The 11,537-nt window shown below is 46.3% G+C and overlaps 1 protein-coding gene across 1 annotated transcript; it reads left to right on the top strand.

The window, feature by feature from the left end:
* The first annotated feature begins 4,007 nt into the window (after positions 1-4,007).
* On the top strand, positions 4,008-4,958 carry LOC137144282 (olfactory receptor 11A1-like). Its single transcript, XM_067534481.1, has one exon. It carries the CDS (start codon positions 4,008-4,010, stop codon positions 4,956-4,958), a length of 951 nt encoding a protein of 316 aa, XP_067390582.1.
* Positions 4,959-11,537: the final 6,579 nt, after the last annotated feature.

Raw genomic sequence — 11,537 nt, 5'->3', positions numbered from 1 at the left:
TAGGGAAAAGTTTTCCTAATATCCAACCTGGACCTCCCCCACTACAACTTGAGACCATTGCTCCTTGTTGTGTCATCTGCCACCACTGAGAACAGCCTAGCTCCATCCTCCCAGGAACCCCCCCTTCAAATAGTTGAAGGCTGTTATCAAATCCCCACGTATTCTTCTCTTCTGCGTGCTTAAAAAAGCCCAGGTCCCTCAGCCTCTCCCCATAAGTCATGTCCTCCAGCCCCCTCATCACTTTTGTTGCCCTGCACTGGACTGTCTCCAATTTGTCCCGATACTTTGTGAAGTAAGGGGCCCAAAACTGGACATAATACTCCAGATGTGGCCTCACCAGTGCCGAATAGAGGGAAATAATCACTTCCCTCCATCTGCTGGCAATGCTCCTCCTAATGTAGCCCAATATGCCGTTAGCCTTCTTGGCAGCCAGGGCACACTGCTGACTCATATCCAGCTTCTTGTCCACAGTAACTCCCAGTTACTTTTCTGCAGAACTGCTACCTAGCCAGTCGGTCCCCAGTCTGTAGCATTGCATGGGATTCTTCTGTCCTAAGTGCAGGACTCTGCACTTTTCCTTGTTGTACCTCATCAGCTTTCTTTTGGCCCAGATCTTACGCAGAAGATATGATATGCACAGATCTTATCTCAAATGGAGTTCCCCAACCCTTCCATCCAAACACACCAATTTAGATAAAATCTCTTTTGTTAATAAGCTTGTTTTAAGTAATGAGGCATAAATGCCAGAATTGGTTAGAAAGCAATAAAAGGTAAAACACAAACTAATACCTAACTTGACAAGCTCAGTGATTTCCAAGCAAAGGTCTCTCTCACCACATTCATTAGCAGTCTTATGGGCTGGATGCTTTTCAGCCAGGACCTGTCACAGAGTTCAGTGTTCATTGCAGGGTGGTGTTGATGGTGTTTATAGAGGTGAAGGGCTAGAGATGGGCCCTCTGTTCCCATTACTTACAGATCTTTTTCTGTGAAAATCCTCCCCAGCTGAGGTTCAGGAGACAGACAGTTTGGAGGGACAGGAACCTCCAGCTGCTTCTTTGCCAAGATGTAAACTTCTCACTCACATCCTGTATCCCTTGATACACAAAGGGACGTAAGCAGGGCGATACCCAGCTTCTAGGCACCTTGCTGGGCAGCGGTTCCACCGTTCAGGCTGGTGGCTAGGCTGTGTGGGGAGAATTGGGGTCTGAGATGCCCTAGGCTCCTAACTCCCATGGATTTCAGTGGGAGCTAGGAGCCCACGTCCCTTTTGAGGAGCAAGACTGAAGAAAGGAAGCCCCAAAGCCAGCTTGCTGAGCAGGGAGCCCACAGGGAACGCTGAGGAGAGGGTCGTGACTGAAGCCCTGCTTCGATGAGGGAATAAGGTGCCTAAATCTGCTCCAGGAGGAGGACCATGTCTGTGTGTGGGATTCTCAGCTGTGACCCCCCAGCAGCTCGGGGTCGGGGTAACATGGCCCAGTCATCCTGGCCGGGTTGCCTAGTCCAGCTTCTCAAGGGCCCTATCCAATCCCTGGGCCCAGGTGGGGCTGGGGTTCGTCGTCGGCGGCTAGGCTCTGGCCTAGGCCTCTGCTGGCGGGGCAGCACGTCTGCTTCTGGCAGCAGTCTGGGCCCTACTGAGCTCAGGGGCCAGGCTTTTGTACTTCCCCTTCCTGTTGGGGCTCCGCCCCGCGGCTGCCAATTGGCCTGGCTGGATGGTCCTATCACGGCCCGGGACCCTTGTTGCCGGGCAGACTCTGGGGCAGGGCGTGAGTTGGACCAATCAGAGCACTCGTGCCCTTCCTCAGGATCTGGCTCCGGGGGAGGCCACAGCGAATTCCTACACCATGGCAATTCAAGGGGGATGGGCAATGATCTCTCATCTCCCAACCCAAAGCAAAATGACTGAATTTGAAAGAGACAACAGCTGCCAGGTCACTGCTATCCTAGCTCCCTATCTGGCTCCATCACCATGGTATCTGGGCACCTCTCTGTCTTGCATGGATCTATCATCCCAGCACCCCGGTGCAGGGCTGTTCTCCCTGCTTTACAGACGGGGGCCTGGAGCACAGAGGGACAGACAGACGGAGGTATTTCAGCTTCTAAAGACACTGACACACCAGCTGGGATTTGAAATTGATGGGTGTTAGTCTCTGAACCTCCTCAGGCATCCTTGCGCCTTTTTAGGTACCTACCAGACCTTGAAAATCTCTCCTGAAAGACACACAAGGAGCTTTCCGAGGGTTAGGGAGATGAGGTGGGTGAAGCAGAGCTGACATTTGCTGCGTTGCTGAGTGTGAAGGGAGCAGACATTGGCTATGAGGAGGCTTGGCTGAATTGGGGCTGCAATTCTGACAACTAATATTGACTTTGGGGGATTTCAATTATGAACTATTGTAATTTTTACTCACTGCACGGCAGCGAAGCCGGTGGTACCATCCCTGCAGGGCAAGGTGCGGGGGAGGCTGCACTAACGCCGACTGTTACTTATATTTTTTGGTGGTGGTTTCGGTGTTTCAGCTGATATCAACGTTTTCCAACGTCTATGGATTGAAATCGAATCCTGCCAAGCCGAGCTCTCAGTTTCACAGAAGGCTCCAGGCGTTAGCTGTCCAAATGCCATTGAAACCGGGGGGTCCCTTTCTTGATGTGAGTGGAAATTTTATCTTAGACTTGAGAGAGGGACGGCTCAGACTGCACAGAGTTATTCCTGAAGTGTAACGTTAACTCCACATGACTCTGTGTGGGATCACGTCCTTGACCAAGCCCTGGCTGGGATGGTTTAGTTGGGTTGGTCCTGCTGTCATCAGGGGGTTGGACTGGTTGACATCCTGACGTCCCTTCCTACCCTCATCTTCCATGCTTCTCTACTTATTTCGCAGCTAATAAGGATTAGTAATGGCAGACAAGACACCCACAACAGAGAACTGATATGTTTCTAACCAAAGATAAAGAAGAAAGTGGAGAGCTGAGAAAAATTTGACAGGCATTTCTCAGGGGAAAAATGTTTTGTAGATTGAAATGAAAATGTTCCATGGGAACATAACAATGTCTACAAAATTTTGTTTAGGAAAAGAGTTATTGTATATGGTTTTACGCAACTAAATTAATAGAAATGTAACTATAAAATACAGTACAATCTAAAAAAAATAACCTAGAAATAAAATTAAAATATATACATACATTTTTAAAAGGTCAAATTGGGAATGAAACCCAACCTTTGAAATCATGGAATTGCGGATGAAATGGAAATTTCGGTTACAGACCACTTTCATTACATGAAAATAGCATAGTTTGTTCAAATTTCAAACTGATTTTTTTCTTGCAAAACAGGATATGTTTCTAAGTAAAAGGGCCCTTTCTACCAGGAGTTTTTGTTTTTGTTCATTTTTAGTTAAGGCTGAGTCTCTATGTAGAGTGTCAGACACAGGACAAGGAAATATTGTCCTAGAGAAGGACAGGGATTTATTAGATAAAAAATTTCAGATGGGTTTAATAGAGTTAGGTGGCCCATGTCCACTGCAATTCACTTAGAGTTGGCTGCCCAGCCATTGCATATCTGAGCCTTAGTTACTTGGTTTGTTTCTTTATTGTGGCTTACTGTAAAATATAAAATCCTGACCCATTTCACCACAGGAACTCTAACCTGTAAAGGACATGGTTCTGCTTTAATGCACCAGGATGTGAAAGGTCGATTTGAACCAACCTCTGTGTTTCTCTACTCTTGTACCCGAGCCCCATCATGCAGGCTTTGAATGCGTTGGTGCTCACTGTCAAGTTATAACTTGTGTTTGCAGAGAAACTGACTTTTGTTGAACCTGTAGCCTGCCCAGATAGGAAATCTGTTCCAGAGATCAAGAGATGGCGTTTCCCCTCCCCTGGTCTCCATTCTGCACTCAGCTATTGTTCCAGTAACCAGCAAAGGGAGACCATGAAAACAATGCAGACATGTTAAGGAGTGAATGTTGTTTGTTTATGTCACAGAGTGAATTTCTTTCCCATAGACACACCCCATGGGGAATCCAGAACAGGGAAATGAAACGCTCATCACAGAATTTGTCCTCCTGGGATTCGGGAACCTTCCTGAACTGCAAATCCTTCTCTTCCTGCTCTTTCTAGTGATCTACATCACAACCATGGCTGGGAACATCCTCATCATGGTGCTGGTTGTGACTGATGTACTGATGTACACCCCCATGTACTTCTTCCTAGGGAACTTGTCCTGCTTGGAGACTTGCCACACCTCCACCATCCTGCCCAGGCTGATGACCAGTCTCCTGACTGGGGACAGAACCATCTCAGTTAATGGGTGCATCACACAATTATATTTCTTTGGATCTCTGACAGCTACAGAATGCCTGCTCCTATCGGTGATGTCTTACGATCGGTATTTAGCCATAGTCAAACCACTTCACTATGCAGCCCGTGTGAGTGGCAGGTCTTTCCTCCAGCTCGCAGCTGGCTCTTGGGTAGGTAGCTTCCTAGCTAACAGCATAACAGTGTTGTTGATATCACAGTTAACTTTCTGTGGCCTCAATGCTATAGACCATTTCTCTTGCGATCTTATCCCCCTTGTAAAACTCTCCTGCAATGACCCTCAGCAGGTGGAAACGTTGTCTGTCATACTCAGCTTCCCTTTTTTACTGGTCCCATTCCTACTGACCGTGAGGTCCTACATCTCCATCATCACCAGCATCCTGAGAATCCCTTCCACCACAGGGCGGCAAAAGGCTTTTTCCACCTGCTCCTCTCACATCATCGTGGTGACCCTTTATTATGGAACTCTTCTGGTTGTCTACATGTTCCCCACAGCCCACATGCTGAGGGACTTCAAAACCGTTCTTTCTGTCGTCTACACGGTGCTGACTCCCCTGGTCAATACCCTCATTTACAGCCTGAGAAACAAAGAGGTCAAGGAGGCGCTGAGGAAAGCTTGCAGGAAATGCATGTTTGGACAATGGTAGCCAATCAGTTGCCTTAGGTAAAGTAGCTATGCCAGAGGCTGGCTTTGGGCCTGAACTGAAGTCTGCTGTAGACCAAGATTGTATTTACATTAGCTTCACTGGCTGTGTCATGCTCTTAGAGTCACAGCCAGGGGCAGAAGCGGAGACGGACACACCTCTTGTAACCTGTGACCTGTTCTTGTTAGGGCCTTTATCAGATGCCACAGCTGGGTGCAACTGGGGGGGCGGGTCATTTGAACTAGTGGATGCTCAGAGTTCAGCCAATGATGGGGGATTGTGCTCAGTGAGACTGTGCAGGGCAAACAGACTTAGCTGGGCATCCGTTCCCTATAGGGTGAGAGACTTAGACACACACACACACACACACAAATCTATGATGCCTACGTTATACAAATATCTGGTGGCAACGTCAGCCTGGAACTCCAGCATTAGAAAATGGTATAATTAATTTTTGTTCCTTGTAGTGTGTTTCATCCCCGGGCTTCTTTCTAAAGGGACAGGCATTAAAAGGAAACCGTCTAACCTGTGCTGCGGGGCCCAACACAGGCCTTTTACTGGCCCATTCTCAACAGTGACATAGGGCCAGTTTCTCAAGATACTTGGGTGCCTGGTGTGAGGCTGCAGAGGTCATGGCCAGAGGCAGAAACACAGGGCTGTGGCCCTTTTGCTGCAAACACTTAGTCACCTACAGGGTCGCAGGCAGCTAAGCAGGGTTTTTGTGAATCCCAGGTGGGCCGGATTCTGGGGTTCAGGTGCCTAAAGTGGAAGCTCTGTGACTTCAGCCCTAGGCCCACATCCTCATCCTCATGTTAGAGCTGGGGAAACTAAGGCAGAACGAGGTACAGTTACCTGCCCGGAGTCGCTCAGCAGGCGAGTGGCTGGAACAGGCATGGAAACCAAGCGTCCAGAGTCCTAGTCCTGTGTCCTGTCTGCTCCACCATGTCCACTTGTAGTTGACAATGGCACCTAAGGGTGTTAGGTGCCCAACTCCCAATCCCTGGCCGTAGGATTTAGGTGCCTAACATCACCTCTTATGGGAAAACCCAGCCTGTACATTTATTCCAAAACCAGTATCCTAAGAATTCCCCCCACACCCAGGGGATGTTTTCCACCAGCTCCTTCTCATGTTTTACCATTTTCTAAGAGATGCCAATAACTCTGTGTCTGTTACCAAAGCCTACATCAATAAAAACTAAACGAAGCTAAAAACGTCTCTTTCTGTCGTCTTTGTTGTCAGATCTCCCATTGTCTGTCCCCTTCGTGTCTGGTGTGAGAAATCAATATGTAAAGGTTTGTCTATATGTAGAAGTTGCACCACTTTAGCTATCCTGGCAATTTGCAATAAAGAGCTGGAAGGGGATAGAGTCAGAGGCAAGCTCAGGAGGCTGAAGTGAAATTTCAGGGTGTGAGTGAGGGAAAACCCTTCGACTGGAAGAGCTGGGGGTAGCCTGCTATGCCAGGAAGGATTCTGAACAAAGGGCAGTTTGGGGTGTTTGCAGCTGCAGCTAAGACTTCTGGGTTTAGTTTTGAACTTGAAGTTAATGCATGAAACCAACGGGAGAGTTGTTGTGATTTGGACTGGAGAAAACCTATGTGGAGTTTACTGGAGAACAAAGACGGGAAACTGAGGTGAGGGGCGGAATTTTAGGCTACTCTGAGGCCTTCAGGTGGTGCCACGCAGGACCCACTCATCCACAGCGAGTGGATGCAATTATAGTGATGTGAAGGCGCTTATATCAATATAGTTCATTCACATACGGGCATGGCAATAAGCCAGACCAATGGTAGAGACCTCCACATTGGGAAACTGTGGCCGCATTAGAGGTTGTACTGACATAACAAAGTCACAGCACTAACCAGAATAGTGATACTGGTGCAAAATCTGGGTGGAGACCTCGCCCAACAAGTGAGCCCCTGTGGAAATACATCGGGACGTTCCTGGCTTTGAAATGAACTCTGATAATCCAAGGAAAGTGGCTTTTGCATTAACATGGAGTGCTGGTAATCTCCCAGATCAAAAAGGGCCGACTGATGGAAAGAGAGACTGGTGTGAATAACCCCAGCTGGACACTTGGGTGCATCTACGCTGCCGCCGGGGGTATGGTGGATAACGGAGGGTGAAGTCTGGTAAAGGCGTGATTAGGGTGTAGAATGGGCACTATGGGGAAGACAAGGTTAACGTGGCCAGGATTTTGTGTGTCTCTTCTAACAATCTCTAGATGGCAGCTGACCACAGGAATGACAAATGGACAGTAATAAATATTAAACCATGATTTCAGTAACAAAAAACTAAGTGATTAATAGTCGATTAACTGAGAATTAAAAATGAAAGCCACAGTGTGACGATTCAGGTCCATCCCGGGGTTATAGCCCATTTTCCGTTTAGATCTGTCTCCTTCAAAGAGTTAAGCAATGGGATTTCATCCCTATCTGCAATATGTTTGCCAGAGATGAATTGAAAAAAACAAACAACCCCCCCTGCTTTTAAAAATGCAATTATAGGAGACCCAAATATTCAATATTGGGTGTTATGAAAACAAAGCTTTGGCAAAACGAAATTATCCCCACGGGTGATGAAGGACTAAGACCTCATTACATGGCTAGAGAGCAAATTATGCTACCAGAGGACTGGGACTAACAATCTTCTAGTTTGTTTTGCATTCAGAACTAAGTGGATATTTATATTCTTCTGTAAAATCTGGAGCGAACCCTTCATTCAGGGGAAGAAGGGACAGTAGGTCATAAACTTTGTGCTGAAAAAGCACAGGTTTTGAGTCAAGTTACAGAGCCTACTGTAATACACAGAAATGAAATGATCATATTCACTGTGCACAGAGAGGACCCTGAACAGCTTAGTGTGAATATCTAACCAACCCTGTAGAGGAGAGTAATCAAGAAGTTCTGATGATTATCATACAGTCCACCAGACCAACGTGGGGGCCTCTAGTTCTGGTACAAGATTATCTCGTTCCTATAATTGCTGGAGCACTGAAGATCCCTGAAACTTTTCCGGGATACGTGAAGAAACCATATGCCCTTTTGTGACCTCAGCTTGCCAGCAATTCAGTGGGAGCTGGGTGCTGCTTGTATACATTACCCCGCTTTGAAAATCCCCGCCAAGATGTGTAAAACACCTTGTTGCACCTGCATTTTATCTGAGCAACAAAATTCATTTGCTCTTTTCAGGAATGGCTGAGCGGGAAGCCTTGATCTAAGGGTCAGATTTTGAAAAGCATGAGCAAATTTCAAAAGTGATTTAGGCACCAAAGACCCATTGACTTTCAGTGCGACAGACTGTTACGCCTTAGGAACTGAAGATTGTACTCTTAAGAGCGGCATCCTCTTCCCTGTGGTACTGAGAGAGCTGGTGAGATGATGTGGGTAACACAGAGCTGATATTTGCTGCTACTGCACTTATTTCTAGGGGTTCACACATTCACGATCAGTGTCAAAAAAGGCTAAAGGCATTAGATGTTCAAATCCCACTGAAATCAGAGGATCCAGTCCTTTAAGTCAATGGGAATTTTATCTTTGATCTCCACAAACTAAGTTTCAGACACAAGACAATTATTTCCAGCTACACAGGATCAAATACTTACTTAGCAGTTAAGAAGGCTAAGTAATGCCTGGCAAACAGACAGAATGGACTGGCAGATAGGACAGCCACAAACAAAAAGAGAAAATTAGTACTTTTTAACCAAAGAAAAGGGAGAAAATACAGAGCTGATCAATAATTTTCTAATGGAATGTTTTTTTCCATCAGAAAATGCCAAATTGTCAAGATCAAAATGTGTCATAGGAAATTTTTGCAAAATTTTGTTTAAGGAAAAAATAATTACTGTATATGTTATAAAATAATACAAAATGAAATATAATATACAAATAAAATAGTAATAAAATAAAATGAAAGCTGACATAAAATTAATAAGAAATGAAATAAAAGAATCTCAATAAAATTTAAAATACTTCTATCTTTGAAAAGTCAGAAGTGGACTGAAAACAAAAACTGGAATTTACGGAATTTCCTATGAAATGAAAATTCTGTTCCTGACCAGCTCTAATAATGAGGAAATCAACACATTTCTGACAAATTTCATACTGAATGTATTCATTGAAAAGAGGGCAAATTTCCAGTTAAAATAAAATTTGCTGCTTTTATGTTTGGTTTTTAAATGACAACAGGAGAATGGTGTGACCAGTAATACCATTGCTACCTCTGGGGGTGAAGCACAGAGATTTTCAAACTATTACTTTTGGCATAAGACGATCCCCTGGCTGGGTTTCTGGATGTAGTGTGCCCTGTGGAATAAGGAAATATGTCAAAGGACAGAAGTATGTACGTAATGCTAGACACACGTCTCTGTGCCATGAAAGTCACGGGAGGAAACTGGACAACAATGATTTTAGGCCTCAGTTCTGCCCTTCTCACAGAGAACCTGCCCAGTGCTGGACCCAGCACCGGCACAATTTTCTCCAAAGTGTTGGTGCCAGTGAGTTAGAGCTGCTGGGGAGCCCTGCACTTGATGGACGGTAGCAGCCTGAATCCTGCATAGCGCTGAGCGCTCCAGGCCCCATGCAGCAAAGCATTTCTACTTTAAATACCAGGGTGTTCCTACCGAGGTCACCGCAGTGAAAGGTGCATGAGTGGTTTGCTGGGATGGCATTTGGGGTAGGTCCATTCGTTATGCCCGTTATTGCCAGGATATTGAAATCAGTGGACTAACACAAGGGGTTTGTCTGTCTAACACTGACAGAAGGGGAGACAGACTGGAGCTTGCAGGGTCACTGATGGTGAGTTATGCTGAACTGCACGTTAGTTACGCTGGTTATTTGTGATGGTTTTTCAGTTGTGGCAGGGGAACTTCAGGACAGATTATTAAAGGTATTTAGGTGCCTAGTGGGTTTTTCTAAAGCACCAAAGCTCCTAAAACTCACTGATTTCAAAGGATGCTCAGCACTTAACTGCGTTCCAAAACCCTGCCAAGGGCAGGGGTCAAAAAGGGTCTGTAATAATCGACCTACGAACTGACCCTCATTGTGAGTTCAGTGGTGAGAAGGGAGCGGCAGTTCATAGAGTGTCACGGTAACCTACAACAACGAGCGGTGCTGGGGATAGGTGCAAAGAAGAGACAAAAGACTGAATGAGTCCAACAAAAAGGCCCCTACTATAACTCAAGGCCCGTGTTACAGTCATGCCTGGTGAATGAGAACAACATGAGACCGGATGCCAATGAACCAAAATCGTTGTGTCATAAATTAGAACTAATTGATGGAGAAGATAGTGAGGGGATGGGCTGTTCTACCCATCGCTCCCTGCTGGGGTTCTCCAAAAGAGAGACGCGGGGAGGAAAGCTGAGTATTGTCATCCTGGCTGATAAAAGACGAGAAGGGGAAGGTGTGAGAATCACCAGCACGGGCTCCCCCCCACCATCTCCTGGCACCCTGGACCTTCTTCCTAATCAGGATGTGCAGAGTAAAGACACTTGCCGACACTGCTGTAACTCTGCACTCCTTGAGCATTGAGTGAATCCGCCATAACCCGCATGCTCACACACTGCGTTTGCAGAGCAGTCAGGCACACGGGCACAGGACAGCTCGAGGACACAGCTGGGACATGGAGGAGGCGTGTGAAATAACTAAATATTCACTGAAGCAGGAGGACTGGAGGTTGGGTGTCCCACTTCCTACGTGAGTGCTTTAATCACGGGGATTATAGAGTAATGGCAAGTCTCTCTCTCGCTCTTGGGCCCAATGGAGTTTTAACTATTTCACCCAAAGCTTTAACAGGCCACAGTGAGAAGGGCAGGGACCATCTTTGTGTTCTGTGTCTCTACAGTGGAGCCCTGGTCCATGTCTAAGGCTTCAAAGAATACCTTCTCTTTAGTTCTGAAGCTTCTCCTCCTCTGTTCCACTCCCTTAGGGGCCAGAAGAAGTGTGAGTCTATTAACATACTGTCTGCACTCATAAAGCAAACAAAACACGCTATTAACTTTCCCTTCCCGTTAATTTCAAATGCCCATTAGCAAAGTCTCAAGGGAAAATTCACCTTCGGTGTTTGTGGGATAAACAATGGCTTGGGAGAGACACTTATTTTCTGGTGAGAGATACAAGGCAAAGCAAACCAAGGGTCTCAGCACAGCTAGCGTGTCCTGCCAGGACAGAGCAGCTCTCATTGCTGCTTTTCACTGCAGTGTGTAGCTGCACACACCTCCACCAGTAGTGTGCAGGGGAGACGTACCTTGGGACAACTAAAACACATGAAGGGGGAGCAGATAAGACACGGACAGCAGAACCAGGATCCTGCTCTCTGAAACACCAAGCGAAGAGGCTCTCCTACAATGACCATCTTCGACACCATCTAAGAAACTGTCAAACAAGGGCCTTTTTTTCCTTCTACAAACTCTCTCCAGCTAAAGGGAAAGGGAAGGAGAGATGTTGTTAAAATGAAAGCCTGACTTCACACTTTACCTTCCCAATACTCTGACTGCTTTTCCTTCTTTTCTGTATCTTTAATAAAGGGTTAAAAATATTTTGAATGGTGTGTATGCCATGGTGCCAAGCAGTCTGGGGTCTCTGTGT

This window comes from Emydura macquarii, unplaced genomic scaffold (genome assembly GCF_026122565.2).
Source record: "Emydura macquarii macquarii isolate MOO-44397 ecotype Brisbane River unplaced genomic scaffold, CSIRO-AGI_Emac_v2 contig_3442, whole genome shotgun sequence".
Lineage (NCBI taxonomy): Eukaryota > Metazoa > Chordata > Testudines > Chelidae > Emydura > Emydura macquarii.
This window is presented reverse-complemented; position numbering and strand designations above follow the sequence as displayed.

Coding starts and splice junctions, on each gene's coding strand:
- LOC137144282 (XM_067534481.1), top strand. CDS start 4,008: ATGGGGAATCCAGAACAGGGAAATGAAACGCTCATCACAGAATTTGTC.